The sequence below is a fragment of the Lissotriton vulgaris genome, chromosome 1_2 (assembly GCF_964263255.1).
Source record: "Lissotriton vulgaris chromosome 1_2, aLisVul1.2, whole genome shotgun sequence".
Taxonomy (NCBI): domain Eukaryota; kingdom Metazoa; phylum Chordata; class Amphibia; order Caudata; family Salamandridae; genus Lissotriton; species Lissotriton vulgaris.
In genome coordinates this window covers 14,993,889-15,014,017 of record NC_141686.1, presented here as the reverse complement: position 1 = coordinate 15,014,017, position 20,129 = coordinate 14,993,889, and the positions used below count along the sequence as shown (strand labels likewise).

Here is a 20,129-nt window from a genome sequence, read left to right as displayed (position 1 = left end):
AATGTTTTAAAACTTTTCATTCAAAAACCCTCCAGTGGGTCCCAGGATAAACACTCCGGTTTCATCATTGTTATTCCGCTGCTACCGTTTCGGGGTCCTGAAAGTTTTCTAGTCCCCACGGACCCTTTACCTTTTTTCTGGGCGGTGCAATCCTCCGTGGATGGGCTATCCGCGTATTAACATCTCCACAAAGTTGCCCCTGCATTGAGGACGCCACTCCAGCAACAGATGATTTCACCAAATCTTTATTGTAAAGGAGACCGGAGTTTCATCCCAGTTATTTTCCAGTTCGTGCCTGACGCGTTTCGGAGCCATCATGCTCCTTTCTCGAAGGCCTGCTGATTACACCCATTTCCGGCAAACACTGCTTCCTGCAAGTCTTACTCTTTATTGGCCTCTGGTGTGCCTCCCTTTTATACACACACACACATATACATATACATATACATATACATATACATATACATATACATATACATTCCAGGTCTGGTGGCTCAGTGGACGAAGGCGTCCGCTGCAGGGGCCTGGGTTTAACCTCATGGTCACAGTTTTCTTTTTGTGCTATAGCCCTGCCCCCTCCCCCACTGACCCCGCCCCCACCGGTGTGGCCCTCGGCCATAAACCTCACTGTAAATGTAGCCCCTGAGAGAAAGTTTGTGAGTAACCATGCCTTAGAATATAGCTGAGGTGTCAGTCTGGATCTGTAAATTTCCAGGCAGAAGCCCAGTGCCCTGGGAGGTTGGGTCATTCATCTCTGCGCCGGCATTGTCAGTGCTGGATGTGACATGCACGGTGCCTTTATAGGTGCCACCCCAGTACGCTGACATCAGGTCTTCTCTTTCCATGACAGTCAGCATAGATCTGGAAGAGCTACTCCCCAGTCACTTTTTTACTGAGATTTTTTGATGTTTTGTCAGAGCATTTTTTGCAAATACTTACTCTTGGTGTGCTTTGTAATGTCCCCCAAAAAACCTATCACATGCAGATAACTGACAGTCCCACATTTGGTTTGTTTGTGATGTTTGGAGTCCTGTGAGGACTGCTGCGCCATGAATCCAGAGGTGCTTAGGGAACATTCTCTAGAGCTCCGTGCTGTCCGACATAAGGCCATCCCCTCAACGCTCTTGAGTCCAGTCACACAGAAGGTCCTGGTCCTGCTCATGGAGCCGCTCCTGAGCAGTCTCTGGACCTTCCAGTCCAAATCGTCAGGTAGCACAAGGAGCACATGAAGCCCATGAATTTGAAGTGTTCTTTGACTTCACTGTGTCGGTCATAGTCATCAGGGGAGGTGTGGGAATAACCGCACAATTTGAGGCCTCGCTCCTCCTGAAGCATGTGCTAGCAAGAGGCTGCTGGCTGCAGGACACACCGGAGTTCAGCTCGCCGAGGTTCAGAGCAGGAGACAGGCCAATAGGGCTGGGCTGAAAGAAGTTTTTGTCTTCCTCCTCTTCTGCAGCACGGCTCTTCGGTCCTTCTTCTTCTTGTCACGTAGAATCTGAAGAGGCAAGGTTCAGAGGTACCCCTAAATACTAGATTTAGGGGTGTTACAGGGGTGTGCAGGTTGGCACCAATGGGTCCCTTTCCTGGGGTGTCTACACCTCCTAGTATGCCACCCTCAAGTGGGAGGGAGGCATAAGCCCCTTGCTGATTGGAGGGGTCCCCCATCTATGAGGTGGTGGGGACTGAGATGGATGCTTCACCTCGCCTCCCGCACATGAGTGGTGGAGTTGACAAAAGTGGGCACACCTCCCTTCCTTGCTAGGTTTTCCCACTGGTTCTCGCGCCTAAAATGGGGGTCGGGACCGGTGGGAGCCATGGTGCGCTATATTTTGATTCTCCGTTCTGATGTCTAATGAGTAGTATCATCATTGGGTATTTTATCACTTGAGTGCTCGGTTCTCCAAGTGATGTCCTTATCTTCCACCTCATGGATACATTTCATACATTACGATATAAGTGCGGTACTATTCATTGTTTGTAGGAATATTTGAGTAATGCTGGAAGATACAATCATAGGTTTCAGACTATAGTAAGATTGTCGCTATGTGCTTAAGCCACGGTTAATGTACAAAATGTATCCATGATTTTTTGTCTTTTATCTCTCCCAGGTATAGACAGTAGTATTTTCTATAACCCATATATGAAGAAGAGTGAATGGGTTCAGTAATGATACAAACAAGGTGGTCCCAGGTACTAAAGCAAATAAACCATAACTGAACAGCTTGAATGAATTCAGAGAAAATATAAAATTGTTTTTATTCACAACGTGTATCATAAAAATTATTCATAAAATACATCCGTCATTGATCACATTTAATGCCCCTAAAGAAATGGAAAGGGAAGGGTAGTGTTTGGATGGTGAAAGTACTGAATAAGTAATAGAACAGTAGTCACTATGACCTCAATAAACCAGAAATAATATTTAATTGACAAACTGAAAAAACACAATTCATATATTGATTAGAACAAACTCATGCCTCAGAAAAACAAAATCACAAATGATAAATCGGGAAAGAGGCTGAAGGTGGAGTGTGGGCGCCATCTTCGTTTGGGCTGGTCAGGCGACCTAGCTCGGCGCCTCACCCCCGCGCTCTGCCCCTATTTAGGAGTGGCTTCTTCATTGCTCGCTAATGGAGGCAGGCGACCCCGGTGGCAGAGGGTTCGCGCCTGCAGTCAGAAACGAGACTGTGCTTTGCTGACGCCCTGCTGAATGAGAGCAGCGGCGCTGGACTTCAGAAATTGTTTTTATTTGCTCCAAAGTCAACAGGAGACTAACTTTTAATCTCACCTCTTCAGGGCTCGGTGGAGTGTGGGCGCCATCTTCGTTTGGGCTGGTCAGGCGACCTAGCTCGGCGCCACACCCCCGCGCTCCACCCCTATTTAAACGTCCCCCAATGAGGAAGCGCAGCGGGCGCGACAAAGGCGCGCCGAAGTCGAGCCTAAGTCAAGCCCGTCTGCGCCCAGACAGGGCTAGGGGCGCGTCCTTATGTCCCTCCTTATTCATCTGTGGACCTACTTGCTCTTCAGGGTCCTTGGCCCCTGGCTGTACCCATTATTAGGCGCATCTCTGCTCTTGGCCTTGATCCTACCTCCCATTACCCTATACCTACTAACACGATTCCTCCGTTGTCCTACGTCCCCGATCCTGGTTCCTCATTCCTTTCCCCTCCCCTGTCCATCATCTTACTCAATACCAGGTCGGCAGTAAAGCACCACCAGGAGTTATTTGTGCTGCTTGATACTCACCACCCTGACATGTTACTTTTAACAGAAACATGGTTTTGTGACTCCTCCCTGCCTATTGGCTGCCCTTCCCCCTTCTTATGTGGCCCTCCGCGCTGATCGATCAGCGGGTAAAGCAGGGGGTGGCGTGGCTCTTATTGCTCGATCTGAGCACAACTTCCAACTTCTTCCCTCCTCTCCTACCAACCCTACCGAGCACCTTGTGGCTCGCTCCTTCGCCTTTTCTCCGCCGCTCACCTGTTTATTAATGTATCGCCCTCCCCAGTCTTCCCACCTGTTTTTGCCAGCATTTCAGGACCTATTAGCCACTTTAGCGATTAATCACGCTTCAGTTCTGGTATTAGGGGATTTTAATTATTGGCCCTTAGACCCCCATGAATGTACTGCCTCTAAGCAATTTTCTGACTCACTTGTATCCCTGAATTTTATCTCCCATCTGCAGACTCCTACGCATATTCACGGTCATGTACTAGACCAGGTTTGGTCTCTTAATACCTCGGTCTCTTCCATGTCCGTGTCCCCATGCCCCTGGTCAGACCATGCCCTGATTTCCTTTTCCCTCCGCCTTAAGTCGGCAACAAAGATTCCGCCTGCCAAAAACACCTGGGCGCGGAACTGGAATAGGGTAGACCTTCCTGCATTGTCATCCTCCCTTTTGAACTCCGCACCTAATTTAGAGGGCTTATCTTCTATCTCTCAAGCCGTTGCCATCGATACCTGGCTTGCTGGAGGCTGCGACATGGTAGCCCCTTTACGACGGATATCAACCCGAAGATCTAAGGAGTCCAATCGGTGGTTTGGCGATGACCTGAAGATAAAAAAGCTGACCCTCCGGCGGGCCGAGAGGCAATGGAGAAAGGACTATTGCCCTCTACTAAAAACTCATTATTTGACTTTGCTGAGTGACTATAAAAGGGCCATATTAAGCGCTAAAACTGCACACTTCTCAGCTAAAATTCTGGTAGCGGAGAATAAATCCAGGGAGATTTTCTCCATCGTTCAGGACTTGGCCTATTCTGACAGGGCCACACTCAAGCCTCCCCCCTCTCAGTCCCTCTGTGACTCTTTGAACTCCTATTTTTTAGAAAAAATTGGCAACATCAAAGCCAACATCTCACTTCCTTCCCCTACTTTTTCTGAGCCTTCTCCCCCGACTGTTCACTGCTGTCTTTCTTCTATCCCTCCGCTTACCGAAGAAGTGTTTCTTGCAATACTTCCCAAAGTAAAGTCTGGTTCCCCGGGGGACATCTGTCCAGCCCATATTTTGCAACAGATTTACTCCGTTTGCCCCAAACCGCCAATCTCCCTTCTCAACAGCTCGCTGGCCTAGGGGGTGGTAATTCCAGCACTTAAATCTGCCACCATAGTGCCCATCCTGAAGAAGCCTGGCGCGGATCCCTTTGCTCTAGCTAATTATCGCCCCATCTCCCTCCTGCCCTACTTGGGCAAGGTGCTGGAGCGACATGTAACATTGGTCCTCAGTGCCCATGTAGAAGCCAATGGGGGCCTAGCGTCCCGCCAGGCAGGCTTCCGGCCTAGGCACTCTACCGAGTCCGTTGTGGTGTCGGTCCTGAATAATCTCAGGGAGGGCATGGACCAAAACAACTACCAGGCCCTGGTGCTCCTCGATCTCTCCGCCGCCTTCGACACGATGGATCATTCCATCTTACTTTCCCGTGTCGGAGCAGCGGGGGTCGAGGGCTCAGCCTTGGTTTGGCATCGTCCTTTCTGAGGGACCGCACCCAGGCGGTCCGGCTGGGGGATTTTTCGGCCACCCAACTCAGTCACATGTGGTGTTCCTCAGGGTTCTTCTCTTTCCCCTCTTCTGTTTAATCTCTATATCTATCCTCTGATCTTTGCACTTCAGCAACTGGAAGTCACTGTTTACAATTATGCAGATGACCTCCAGCTTATCTTTAATCTGTCTTCTTCTCCTCATTCTGTTTCTAATTTTCAGTCTACTATGATTTTCATCAGGGACTTGATGAACCACAACCATCTGAAGTTGAACCCTGACAAAACAGAATTGGTCCTTACGGGTGGTTCCTCCAGTCCCTGGAATTCCTCTTTCTGGCCTTCCTCTTTTGGATCCCCCCCTACACCTTCTTCCTCAGTTAAGACCCTGGGCATTAAACTTAATAATCATCTCAACCTTCACTCACAAATTAGTTCTGTTGTTTCTTCCTGTTTTCTTGTTCTTCGAACTATCCGCTCTGTTTCTTGTTTCTTTTCTCCCCTTGCACTCAAGTTAATCATGTCCGCTCTGGTTATCTCCCGGCTGGACTACGCCAACGCCCTCTACAACGGCATCCCAGCGTACAGTCTGCAGAAGCTCCAGCTGGTTCAAAACTAGGCGGCCAGATTGGTGTATAGCCTCCCCCGCTCCCATCACTCCACTCCCCTACTGAAGGCACTACATTGGCTACCTGTTAGGGAGCGATCCCTTTTTAAAACTGGTTACATGGTTTTTCAGGCGCGCCAGGGCACTGCCCCTGCCTTCATCTCTTCTCTGTTAAAAGAGTATACCCCTGTCCGTGAGCTTCGCTCATCTACCCAATCACTCCTTCAGGTACCCCGGTACATAGTCGTGGATGATTTGAACCCCCGTGTAAGCCCGCGATTCTCTCCAGCAGATTCCTCAACCAACTTGTGTGGCCATCTAACTAAGATACTCAAGACCCTCGTGGCAGCCCGAGAACCTTTTATAAGAAGCTGGACACCTCTCAACGGTTGTAGTCACCATCGTTTCCAATTAAACTCCAATCCAGATCCCTTCATTAGAGTCCAGCATTTTTGAATGTGTCAGAACAAGATCGAGTACATTGTTGGAGAGATTGGAGGTCACCAGGCGCTTTATAAATTTATAAATAAATAAATAAATAAATTAATCACATAGGAACCCCTTGGGTCCTACAGCCTTATTAAGATTTCCAGGATCCTGATTCATGTGACGGATTCCCCTCTCATCTCTGATTACGTTTTTTAGATCAGATTCACTGCCCCCTTTCGCGCCCTTGTCCTGATGAAGGCTTCACTTGAAGATGAAGAGTATCTTGGCGTTGGAATTACATATGTCTATTTTTACCTAACTCAGTAGTTTGTATTGTTGAACGGGAAATGTAATTTGAAATGTAACCGCTTTTCTCCAAACATCGAACAATGAGTTCTAAAAATACACACATGTGTATCTCAAATGCGCTTTTCTTTTTGGTATATACATTTAAATTCAATAAGGCAAAAGCTTCTAATTTAGTAGATTGGCCTGTACATAAGAGAGCTACTTACAAGTAGCTGGAGAGCTGCTATTAGCTCTTGAGTTACTCGTTGGAGAAGCCTGTTCTAAGGTAAAGAACCTGCAGCTAACAGGGAAGGCTACCAGAGAAGGCGCTACCGAAGGTAAGTAACTTGTTCGACAGCATTATCAAATGTGGGAGGTGCTGAATACCAAATTTGCGTAAACATGATTCACCCCATGCCTTTTTCATCCATCACCAAAGAGTGCCTGCCCCTGTATCTCCCTCTTTCCGGTTCCTTTTTTCATCCATGCTGTGTTTCTTTGTCACTGTTTTTCCAAAAACTTTCAAAATAAAATAAAATAAAAAATAAAATGTTCCCTCTGTCATTCTTTCCCCCTTTTGAGTTTTGCGCTCGCTTGCTCTGGGTCATAGTCTGCTGAGCTAAAATAAGTGCTGGTTCCCAAAAACGAGTGCCGGTGGGCCCTACCTGCAACCACTGTCTTAAATTAAGCACAGTTTTTTTGCATATGCCTCAAAATGAATAACCATATTTAAATCTTAAGTATTCACTTAAGTGACACCACACCAGTAGGTAACCAAATTGGTTACTCTGTTCTGCCACCGCCCTTGTTTTCTTTTTGGTGTCACTCAGACCCCTTTATGAAGAAGATCCTCTTTATTCACAATTATCCATCTATAATTCTGTATGCTACAATCTTCTTTACGGAATTAATGGCTGTTGTCCTTTCTTTTCCATGATTATTACGTTTTGCTTAAATGATCACACAGTGTTCTCCACTTATTAACGTAACTATTTTTAAATAATTACCAGACAGTTGTTCAGACGTTACCTTACAGGTGCAGATATGTAAAATACAATAGAGCATTACTCACTTTATAAAATACAGAAAAATCAGTTGAAGATAAAAATTGAACATAAGATATGGCAGAGAAACTACTAATCACCATCACCATTTTCTAAATCATTTTCAGCAAGTTTTTGCCTCGCCGAGCAAACATCCGATGGACAGCAAAGGAGAGGAATCTAAGATCAGCTACCCCAACATATTCTACATGATCGACAATTTCGAAGAGGTGAGCAAGCCTAAATTGCCCTAATAGTGGGCTGACGTCCTGCTGAAACTGTTAAAATGATGCAGCAGACCCGAAAAATTTATGGATGCGATAGAACTGGGTCGTGAACATGCATAACTTAGTTACTCCTTTTGGTGGCTTTGTTTTGTAGCAATTCAGCAGTTAAAACACCTCTTGTTCATCTCTTCTTTGTTGAGACTTAATCCCAATTCATCTATAAATTGGAGTTACCTGCTGAATCAGAGTACGGGGTTTACAGCAACAATGCACTCCTGTCAAATTTTTTCACAAGATGTAATCAACGCCGGATCCTCCACTATGGTGGAGGAGCGGCACCCCTGGCTCCCCACCTCCCCCCGCCAGCAGAGGCAGAATAAAAATAAAATGATAATCATTTTATTTTTCATCCGTCCGAGTCTTGTAGGTGGGGCCATATCAATGCAGTAGGGTGAGGGGAGTGTTAGGCACTGTTGCCAGTGTGCATAACAGTTTGGCCGGCGTCCAAATCGTTATGCGCACTGACTTCTCTCCAACCCAGCTGCCTTGCTGGGTGGAGAGACCAGCAGGCACAGGCTCCCAGCTCCAGATGGAGCGCAAAACCAGTGCACTCCGCCTAATCCCGACACTGCTCTCCTGGTGAGAGTAGTGTTAGGATTAGCCAACGGGAACTGTGGGAGCATGTGCCCAGAAGAGCTGCGAGTAGTGGAGCGCCGAGCGTCAGTGTTATATATGTGTTGGTTTGCATTACAATATATTTTCTTATGGTTTGTGGCTCGTGCCTTGGGAGGAGGGGTGAGGGGTTGAGCAGACCAAACAAAAGTTGTGTGTGAAAAAGGCCGCTTTATTGAAACAGGTGCACATTAACAAATTAAATACCTCGGCCAAGCCTTACAAAACTAGTCCTCACTAAATATGATAATCCTCAACCCCTTATCACCAACCCCACCCCTAACACATCATCAAAACCCGCCCCCTCCCGTACATTACATAATTACAAAAATTCAAACAATGCAAGCCCCTGCATAAACATTTCAACTTATCAAATTCCCCAACCATAACACAAATGCCCAATTTGCCCCCCAAACAATCCAGGTCCCCCAACCTATGGAACATACCCAAGGAATCATCCTGCCCAAAACCCCCTGACAATGCCACAACTTAAACACATGCCAACCGAAATCTTGCCAATCCTGACAAAAGCACCAAAATCCCCGCCACCCAGAAAGCGGGGGGGGGGAGAACTACACCCCCCCTTTCTGCCCCCCAAACAGTAGAAACGACTCAAAAAGTAGCATGAACCTATGACGCAATCTGCTGAATCCTCAAACAACGAGATAGCACTTCTCTCAACTCAAGAAGATACAAATCCATACCAATCCTGGAAAGATGGACGCCGTCACCACGAAAAAACTCCACCGTGTCATACCAGATATCCCCATGAGTCACACGACCAAAACCCAAACCTCTACAGAATCTGGAAACCTCAAGGTTGATCTTCTTACGAGCTCTATCAATTGCCTTAGGCTTGAGTGCAGCTCTCCATGACCTCCGCGGAACCAACTCCGTCCAAAAAACATGGCATCCCGACCACTGCTGCTTCAACAAAGAAATATATTTTTTCATAGCTCGTAACAGGACAACGCCTTTTACAGTGCACAAGTTATTTTCCCCTAAGTGAAAAACCAAAACATCCGGGCATTGGCCTACGACCAACCAAGCATTAAGGGCAGGAATTAAATCCTTCCAAAGCATGCCTCCCCTGCCTTTCCAAATTACAGAGAAAAAACGCTCATTGAACCCCAACATAGAACCAAAATATCTATCACAAGCTTGTACAGATGCTCGCTTCACGAAGGAGTGTCCCGCTATCCAAATGGTCATAACCGCTGAGCGGGGGCCAGCCACGGAACCTGAAACAAAAAAGGCAGTATCAAATTTACGAAAAAGATGATGACGCCAGCGCTTCTTCTGATTCACTTCGCACATAGCGCTTAAACCATTGTGAAGACCAACGCCCCAAGCGCATGATGTCCTGGGAAGACCAACCCCTGTTGTGTGCTTCAGTGGCCGCCCCGATCCTAAAAGAATGAGTACCATATTTCTTAGCATCTAAACCAATGTCCCATAAAGCCTTACGGAGCACCATGCGCAATTGAAAATCTGTAACCCTGGATCCGTCAGCATGCTGAAAAACAAGATCATCCAGATGTCCCCCAGAAACAGACCACCATCGCCGTGCCCAGTGTAAAGGGCATGTACCTAAGGGAGAAGACGCGTCTAGCCAGACCCATTTACCTTTCGCTCTCTGGTCTGTTTTTGATTGAGGTAACCACAAATGAACACCCCTCTCTGACAAATGAACATCCCCCAGACAACCCCCCCAATAACTTAGAACCTAACAACTCCGAAACTCTGAAAGCACCAAAAAACATCCACACCATAAGAGTGGAGAAAAGGGACTCTTCAAAATCATCCCTGAAAATCCGGGGCAAAACCTCCACCACTCTAGCTAAATTTTGCCAAGACAAGGGGCTCCGAGCTACCGGGACCAGCCTTCTAACATTCTTTTCCCTACCTCACCAGCCAAAGGAGAGTAACCCCACAAAAGCTTGCCCATAAAAGAAATGTCAGCTAACTTGCCCGCAATGGTCACCTTGGATAACTGTCTGTCCATCAAATCCAGAATAAACTGCACAACATCTTCTACTCGTCTCCAGCCAAGATCACGCCTGCAAGCCCCTGACTCCAAAAATTCTCTCCAGGCTAACTCATATGCAGACCGAGTAGATAAAGACAAAGAACCTACCACCAGCTGTATGACCCTGTGTCACCTACCTCCCAGAGGTGTTCTGGCATGGGGGTTGGAGTCCTGTCCGCTTCCGAGGCCGGCCCATGGAATCACTCCCACTGCGAACGGGACAAAGCATCCGCAATGTCATTGTCCACACCAGGAATGTGCAAGACCCTGAAACTAATGTCATACCTAAGACAGCCCAGCACAACAACTCGGAGCAATTTCAAAATCTGCGTATCCCTAGCTGATTGCCTATTGATGACATCCACTAAAGCCAGATTGTCGATCCGAAAGAGAAATTTCTTGTGTGCCAAAGCCTGTCCCCACAATGTCAAAGCCACCACCACTGGAAATAGTTCAAGAAAGGCAATACTCCTACCACCATTCTTCCACCTGGCAGGCCACTGTTCTGCACACCACTTCCCTTGCCAGTACAGCCCGAAACCTTCACTGCCCGCTGCGTCCGAGAAAATCTGAACATCCCAAACCCAATCGTCCTCCCTGAATAAAGGAACACCATTGAAGGAATGCAAAAAGGCTTCCCACATGCGCAGATCTTCTTTGACCCCTGCTGACGAGCGCACATGGTGATGGGTCAGATTAAAACCAGACAAGGACCTGCCTAAGCGCCTGCAAAAAGTTCTTCCGGCTCTGACCACCCTACAAGCAAAATTTAGATGGCCCAACAGCACTTGCACTTCCTTGACTGTAACCTTTGTTTTTGCCAACATTGATTGCAATAACTCCAGCATTTTCTTCTTCTTATCCATTGGTAACCGAGTCTCCATTGCTTGAGAATCAATCTCAATGCCCAAAAAGGACATGGTCGCACAAGGACCCATTGTCTTTTCTGGTGCAAACGGTACACCTAAAAGGTCCATGAGCTTCTGAAATGTGTCCAAAGCTGCCTGACAGTCTGAAGAGCCCTGAGATCCGACAAAAAAGAAGTCATCTAAATAGTGTGTCACTAACTGATGTCCAGACTTGTGTGTAAAAAACCATTGAAGGAAAGTACTAAACGTTTCAAAAAGAGAGCAGGATATGGAGCAACCCATTGGCAGTGCCTTGTCCACGTACCATTTACCATTGAAATGGATGCCCAGAAGATTCCAATCTTCAGGATGGACTGGAAGCAATCTAAATGCAGATTTTATATCGCATTTTGCCATTTCAGCCGAAATGCCAGCGGTCACCACTAAGGACATTGCCACATCAACAGAAGAGTAAGACACAGAAGCTGCTTCCTCATCAATAAAGTCATTAACTGAGGACCCTTCTGGCCATGACAAGTGTTGAATTAATCTGTACTGACCTGCTTCCTTTTTCGGAACAACACCAATTGGGGAAATGATCAAATTATCCAGAGGCCAGTCATCAAAAGGACCGGCCATCCTACCCTCCTGTACCTCCTTGTCCAATTTGTCTTGCACTATAGCCTTGTGCTCATCAGCTGATTTTAGATTCTTGGACCAGCGCCGCAACCGCGGCCCTGAGTAACCAAGACAGAAACCTTCTTGAAAACCAGCCATCAAAAGTTGTTGTGCTCTAACATCATCATAATCCAGGAGACCTTTCATCAATTGAACCAATTTAAACGGAGTATGAGCCTTTGGGCCCAACCCCTGCATTGTCTTTCCCTCCATTGTAACCTGTGACTGTTGCGGTGTGCCTGAGGCGCCAGCACTTTGCTGTGACCACTGCTGACCCCCTGAAGGTCGAGGCCCCCAACACTTAGCCAAGGGGTGTCTTCTACCACATTGTGAGCACTCGTGGCGATATTTACAGAATTCCCTGGTGCACAAACCTTTGTTAAAGTCCCAACAGGTACCCACCCCAGACTGTGTTGCTGATGCATGTCCCACCCCTCCCCTGGTGGGCTTACCCTGAAAGGGCCGGTAAACTAAAGATAATCCACTAGCAGTAAAGATCGTCTTACCACCAGCGGATGCCCCCATTGTGTGTTGCCATAAATCCGTGTCCAATTCCACCCACTTTGCCTCAGGGTCCCAAGCCAACCGAGCTCTAAACTCTTCCTCATATTGGGCCCACGCGAAACCGCTACCTGTTATCTGTGCCTTCCTGATAACATCCATGTACTTAAAAATAGCAACGCAGCGCTCTGGAAATAAATTTTTTGCGATATACGCTAGCGTATATTAAAAAGGCCGCTGTCCAATTTTCAATGGTGAGGGGAACTTTGGGGCGCTTAGCCAACTCCTACTCTTCCTCCTTCGAACCTTCCTTAGAACGTACCTCCCTGTGCAATAATTTTAAAATTTCCACATACTCACCCTTCCAAATTCTCTCTTTTGTGGATAGCATCAAATGTGCACCTAAAGGCTTTGTGACGCCCATGTAGGGCAATTTCTTAATTTTCAGCTCCTTGCTATGCAAAGTACCTGTCACCAAATCAATTGCATCAGTGTTCATGCCACTCTCAACCTTGGATGTCCCAATTGGGCTGCTAAAACCCACCCCACACGGCCCTCCCAAACCGCCCGGGGGGGAACCTCCCTGCCGTCGGCTGGCCCCCCCCCCCCCCAAACCCCCCTTAGCAAGCCATGGAATGTGTATCTTTTGTTCTGTATTGGATTCCATTTAGAGCTGTTGCTGCTGGAGAATTAAAGGAGAAGCTGTGTTCCTGGGGTACGCTTGTTTCCTTATTTAATTATATAACTAATTAAAGTACATTATATTACGAATATCGCCTCCTGCTCTTCACTACAAATGGCGATGAGGGACGGAGAATGAACAAGATTTAAGCTACACCACGGTGAAAATCGACGTGAGCGCTGGATGGTCAAAATTGGAAATAATGTTTTGATGACAAGGTGAACTTGTCAAGACAACAAACTGTCTTCAGCAACTTTGCAGTTACGGCTAGCTGTGGAACATAATTTTGGGGTAAGAAGTACTTGTTACCTTACTTTGATGTGAACTGAAGCTGTTGGGAATTCGCCTTCGGCTGCATCTTTCGAACAGCGGCGACATTCCGGGAGCGTGAAGGGTGCTGACCTCGCGATGTTGATGAGGAATTGCAACATCATCGAGTATTCAATGAGAGTAGCGCGTACCAACGTCATCGCGAAGGGTTGGTGACCGTTTTGGCTGACAGAAATCGGAACTTCGAGTTGGAACGACTTCTTGCCGGAGTCACAGTAGTGACTTATAATTGCAATAGTTGAAAGGACGTTTGGGCAGAAGTAGAAAACGGAATAGAGGAAACGGGTAAGGCAGTCGGAAAACAGCGAAAAATAAAATATTATTTAAGATATTAATTGGAAATTGCTGAATAAACTTCACAGAGACAGGTGAGATTATAATTTCAAGAGATATATTTACAGTTTATGGAAAAGGGACATAGTAACAGTAAAGAAACAGAACTGGTTATGGCACAACAACATTTTTTGATTAGTGCTCCAGAACCTTTTTGGGCTAAGGTTTCACAGCCCAACATTAAATGGGTAGAATGGAAGGAATACTTTGTAAATTATATTTCTGCAATTGATTAGGCAAGAAAAATGAAAGCAGAAAAAAAGAAGAGAATACTCCTCCATTCACTTGGACCAATAGGATTATAAACCCATTCGAGGATGACAAAAGTAGAAGATACCAATTTGAATGTGTTTGAAAATACACTTAAGGATATGGATAAGTGTGCATAGGGGTAATTAGACACAAGTTATTTCAAAGGAAACAAAATACAGATGAAATGGTAGATGAGCGGCTTGACGATTTAAAAAAGTTGGCGATTGACTGTAAATTTGGTAATCTACATGATGACCTTATTCGCGATCAGTTGGTGATGCACAATAATAATTCACCTATACAAGATCGTCTATGGGTGAATGGTGACGCGCCTTTGGAGGATGTTTTAGCTATAATAAGAAAATCCGAAATGTCAGGAAGGTGCGCCAATGTAATTAAAGAAACAGAGAAAGCCCTAGATAAAGATGCAGGAGAGGTGTTTAAAATACAAAACACAACCAAATACAATTCTAAGCAGACTCAGGGAAAATGGACCAACCAACCGTCAAAATTACAGCGAGGAGTGACAAAGACAGACGAAAGGAGGTGCTATAGATGTGACAGCAAGGAACATTTAGCATTTAGTAAAAAGTGCCCAGCCTTAACACCTTGCGTGCGGCGCCGATTCTCCCCCGGTGCTGAACATTCCAATCGCGGGTGTGGTCATGACGGAACGGTTCCGTCATGAGCACAGCGCGACCGATGCTCATGACGGAACCGTTCCGTAATGAGCATCGAAGGGGTTAAGGAAGAAATGTGGCATTTGTGGACTTCTAGGTCATTTCAGCAAAATGTGCAGTAGGCGTAGCAATGTCAAATGTATTTGGAATGATGATGGTTGTAATGACGAGGAGTTTGAGGATAATGAAGATTGCGTGAAGAATGTGAGAGGAAATTCAGTCTTGAATATTAATGAAGAGTCAATGGAAGGGAAACCTATTTGTGAAGTGTCATTAGGGGTGTGTGTGTAAATGTTTACGCTAATTCTGGGTCTCCTTATACAATTATAAACGAGGAAGTTTGGAAAAAGAAATTTGTAGACAAAATTGGTGAAAAGTTGAATGTTTCAGACGTGAATCCTGTCAGTTACACGGGTGAGAAAATTGACATGTTGGGTTTCAGGTGGCTTACATTCCTTTTTAAAGGAAGATCTACAAGAGGAAAACTATATGTAGCCAAGGTGGGACCATCTGTCTTACAGAAAGACTTACACATAATACTAGATTCGAATAGTGAAGAGAAGGTACTTATTATGGATAAATCCAGTAAGATGAGTGAGGTGTTAAAAACAAATTTCATATGGTCTTTGAGCAGGATTTGGGGATGTTAAAAGGATTTGAACACAAAATTGTGCTTAAAAGCAATGCAGTACCCAGAGTCCATAAAGTATGGACTATTCCTATGTTAATTAGAGACGAGGTCAAAAGAGAAATACAAGGGTTGTTGCAAAAGCGGGTCATCGAGGAGATTAAAACATCTCAATGGATTTCTCCGGTCGTGGTTGCACGAAAACCGAACAGAAAAATGTGTTTGTGCAATGATTTACACCATTTAAATAATAATATAGTTCTAGAAAAGTTCCCATTACTAAAAATTATTGAGATGGTGTCTTCTTTGAGAGGTGCAACATGGTTTTCAACCATTGATCTTTCGGCTGCATATCATCAGGTTGTGTTGGAACCGGAGTCAAGAAGTCTTACGGCTTTTATTACGCCTTTTGGGTGTTACCAATTCAGGCGTATGCCTTTTGTTTATCAGCGGCTGATGCACAAATTGTTTGGGGAAATGGAAGGAGTCTGTTTTTTCCAAGACAATATTCTAATTGTTGCTGCGCACAAAGAAGAACATGACTTAAGGTTACATCAGGTTTTGACAACATTACAATCAGCTGGATTAGCCATAGAATTAACGAAATGTAAGTTTGGGCAAAGAAGCGTCTCGTATTTGGGCCACATAATAAGCGAGGAAGGAGTTAAACCAAAACCTTCACTGGTGGAGAACATTATAAAATCACAAGCTCCTAGTTCAAAAGAGGAAATAAGGTTTTTAGGTATGGCAGAATACTGTGCCAAATTTATAAGCAATTTTGCATCTAAAGTGTACACTATTCGATCGTTGCTTAAAAAGAATTTAAAATTCAAATGGTCAAAGGAGTGTGAAAGGGAATTTGCACAGGTTAAAAGAGATTTGCAAAATGTAAATGCTTTATTTAGTTTTGACCCAAATTTAGAGTGTTTGTTAACAGCGGATGCGAGTGACAAGGGTTTGGGGCAGTCCTTTCACAGCAGAGCAAAGAGGGTAAAGACAAAATTATTTTGTTTGCTGCAAGAGCATGTCTCCTGCAGAATGTAAATATATCCCATAATAGAAAGAGAAGCGCTGACTTGTGCATGGGCTTTAGAACATTTTCGAGCTTATGTGTGGGGAAGACCTGTAATCATTCGCACAGATCTTAGACCTTTAGTTCGTATTCTATTGGGTGAAGGGACTGCGTAGCCTCTGCTAGATTAGGAAGGATATCAATGAGAATGAAGGAGTACATTTACAAGATGATTTATTTACCAGGAAGGGAAAATATTGTGGCGGACTGTTTATCTAGATTACCTAGTCCATTAGAAGTGTGTGTAGATGACCTTTCCTCATTTAATTATATAACTAATTAAAGTACATTATATTACGAATATCGCCTCCTGCTCTTCACTACAGTCAGATCAGTGTTTTTTCCTTTGCTTGCTTGTCACTACTGCGTTACTACTGCGTTAATGACCTTAAGGAAAGGAAGGGTGCTGATAAGGTGGACTTCGGTTCACCCCTGATGAGGGACAGCTTATTGTCTGGTAGTTTGAGTGCACAAGAGACACTGTCCACAGTTAAACCGAGGAAGAAGGGGTGCTAGAAGATTTTCAGAATGTAAATGTAAATTCCAGATTGTGAGACTGTAGGAACGAGGTTCAGAGAAAGTGTTTTTGCAGGCTGGTGCATGAGAATGGTATCGTTAAGGCAAGTAATGAGTGTAACGTGCTGGCCCTTAAATGGGGACCTATTGCACGGGGTCCTTGGTGAAGCAACAAGGTGAGAAAGACAGACCAAAGGGAAGCAGCGGAACAGCCACGTCTACTGCGGTACTCCAGACACAGTTGATGGTCTGAGCAGATTGAAATTGAAAAATAGGCATCCTTGAAATCACACCTGACTAACCAGTCCGTGGAAGAAGGGTGTACCATCCATACAAGACCCAATGATCTCGAGTTTGATGGTTGATGACTGGTAAATGCCCTTCTCATTTTTGCAAATGAGGACGATCAAGCTCATAAATCTTCTTTTAGGGGATGTGGGAATTATTGCAGTTTTCTGCTCCATGTCTAAAACCTCCTGATCTACTAGGATGGATAACTCAGTCCCAAAAGGAATGGGGTTTGGTCTGTGGGACTGGGATGGTGTAGCCCAAAGCCGATTTTGTTACTGGAACTCTCTGCAGGACCCAAGGATTGGAGGTAATGGTGATTCAAGCTAGGAGGTCTAAAGCAACACCTGCCCGTGAGGGGCAGAGTGTAAAGAGGATGGAAAGATTGCTTACCTTGATTAGGCGCTGGGAAGTATGGATGTTTGAAAACACGGCTGATACCTTTGGAGGTGCGAGGATGCACTGGAAACAAGGTGGGAGTGCTGTAGCTACAGGTGAGGTCCTAGCACCCTCAGAAAGAGGGTCGGACAGAGATGCAGTCTAGGAGGCAGCTTTACAAGAACCCCCAATGATCGCCGGCTGTGAAAAAATAGATGGGGCTTGCGGAAAACATGCTTCATGTTTGCTTGGCCTTAACCAGTGAGGTAAACATAGAGACAGATCTGGACAGGGATTTGATGAATTTGTTTTCGAGGAGGTACCCCATAGTTTGAATCGAAGATAGGCTCGGAAGAAAGGTTGCCAAGCTTGGGGTACAGGTGCAGGAGCATCTTTCCTAATGCTGCACTGCTATCTCTTCCAGCGGAGTGAGATGAATGATGACACCCCTTTAGCACACAATGTCAATTACCATCTTCAGCTGGCGCTGCAAAACCAGGAAGGGGAGGAAGGGAAATCATTGCTAATTACTTCCTCAGAAGCTGGCATAGGTACCCTGTCCGTCTTCAAGGTGTGCTGAATGTGCTTCAGAATTAGTTGTGGGATGCAGGGGACGAGCCTAGTTTACATTGCCCCTAATGGTCGTTCCCGGACTTTTGGTTTGTGTTTTGTAAACATTTTTAATCCAGTGCCTTGAGAGCCTCTCGTGATTTCCCGCTCTTCATAAATGATTGTTTGATAGAATCGGAAGGCCTCTCAAATCTCTCGCATGTTGGATATTGTGGCAAAACTCACCTTCCCATAGTCCAAGGTTTCCCTCTGTCTAAGTACCCCCTTTCCTTGACTCCCTCTTGGACAAAGGGCCTCCTGACTCCTTTAGGTACGCACACTGAACACTGCCTAATTCAACGTTCTCATCTTGTACCCTTATGCTTCACTTTTGTACTATGTAACTTGTATTCTTGATGTGCCTACATTTACTTGTTTGTATACCTTGTTTAACTGAGTGTAAAGCGCTCTGATATCCGTAAGGATCTTGTTCGCGCTATATAAGACCTTCAAAATAAAATAAATAAATAAGCCTTGCCAGACACACAGGCCTGTCTGGTATACTATACCACCCTTTTTCTTCCTTTCTTTCTTTCTTTCTTGCTTTTTATTATTCTGTAGAACTCAGGAACTGGAGTTATGCCAGATGGGGGGAGTTACCTTTCAAACAGTGTCCATATTTACAGTAAATGAATAGTATGTAAGGAAGGGAGAAAAATGGAGAGTACCTTGGCGGCTGAAGAGGCCAGTTACAAAGTAACCATTGAAGGATTGGTTTCTAGGCATCTAAGGAAGTAGTTGGTTGGCAAACCATTTGATAGACACAAGCAAGTTGGTGGCCATTTGGATTAGGGAAAGGCCAGAAAGGAGGTGCGAAGACAACTTTTGTAATGGTCAGTAGAGGTGAGAGTGAGTGTGGCGCCAATGGGATTTAAAAATGCCACAGGCTCAATACAGTGAAAAGTGCACAGCAAAACAGAAGAGTGGCTCAAGATAGTGGGCTGAGAGTCTAAGAATGTGGGAAAATGAGGAACAGGAAAGGGAAGTTAAGAGAGGAGGAGGAGGGGTGACCGCAAAGAAAAGCACATTTGAAGAAAGATTAATAAAATAGAAATAGGTGTCGTAAAGAAGTACTCGACAAAGTAAGATAAACATTTACTTCTTAATTCAGTCCTGAGGGAACGACTCGGGAGAAACCTTCTTACAATCTAGGAACTAAATAACTGTTCCTCTTCAAAACTACACATTCTACTTTAGATTCTTAACTCATACCTCGAGACAAGAATCTAATGACTTAGCACATCCCCTTTCTTACTTAACAGTTACAGAAATGAAAACATATATACATGATATAAAATATGTATAATGACCTAATAAACTAAACCTCCATTACTAGAACAAAGTATTAACTACTAGAACAAGGATTTGACTATGACAATATAATATATTTCTACTAGATCCCATATATAACATTACCTCCTTCTATTACATATATCAACTATGCAACATACCCCAGAACAAATTCCTCCTAGTGCATAGGTTTATTTACCACACGTCCACTCTCACTGACTCTTTCCTTACGTTATGTCACACCTCTACTACTTCTCTGACCCTCAGCACATCCTATTTCTCTTTCATCTTTCACTTGCCCTCATATCTCCCTTATTACCACCCACACACTCATTCCTACTCTTCAACATGCCAACACCTTCTATTTCTTCAATTTCCTACCACTAAAATCTCTTCTCCCTGTCCACCTCCTGAGATCCAATCAATCAATCAGAACATTTGTTAAGCGCACTACTTACCCGTGAGGGTCTTAAAGCGCTGCAGGCGGGGGAGGTGCTGCTTCTGCTCGAATAGCCAGGTCTTGAGTAGCCTCCTGAAGGTTAGTAGGTCCTGGGTCTGCCGTAGGAGGATGGGGAGGGTGTTCCAGGTCTTGGTGGCCAGGTGGGAGAATGATCTTCCGCCGGTGGTCGCCCTTCGGATGCGGGGGACGGTGGCGAGGGAGAGGTCGGCGGAGCGGACCTGGCGGTTCGGGGTTTAAACGGTGAGCCTTCTGTTGAAGTCTGCCGGTCCGGGGTTGTGGAGTGCCTTGTGAGCATGGGTGAGAAGCGTGAAG

The 20,129-nt window shown here is 45.3% G+C and overlaps 1 protein-coding gene across 1 annotated transcript in view; it reads left to right on the top strand.

Moving 5' to 3' along the window:
• Nucleotides 1–20,129, top strand: part of KIAA0930 (KIAA0930 ortholog) — a 615,380-nt gene that overhangs the window by 419,107 nt on the left and 176,144 nt on the right. Inside the window, exon 5 of the mRNA XM_086952743.1 lies at nucleotides 7,473–7,574. Within this exon, the coding sequence (XP_086808869.1) occupies nucleotides 7,473–7,574 (102 nt within the window). The remainder of the gene's footprint in view (nucleotides 1–7,472; nucleotides 7,575–20,129) is intronic.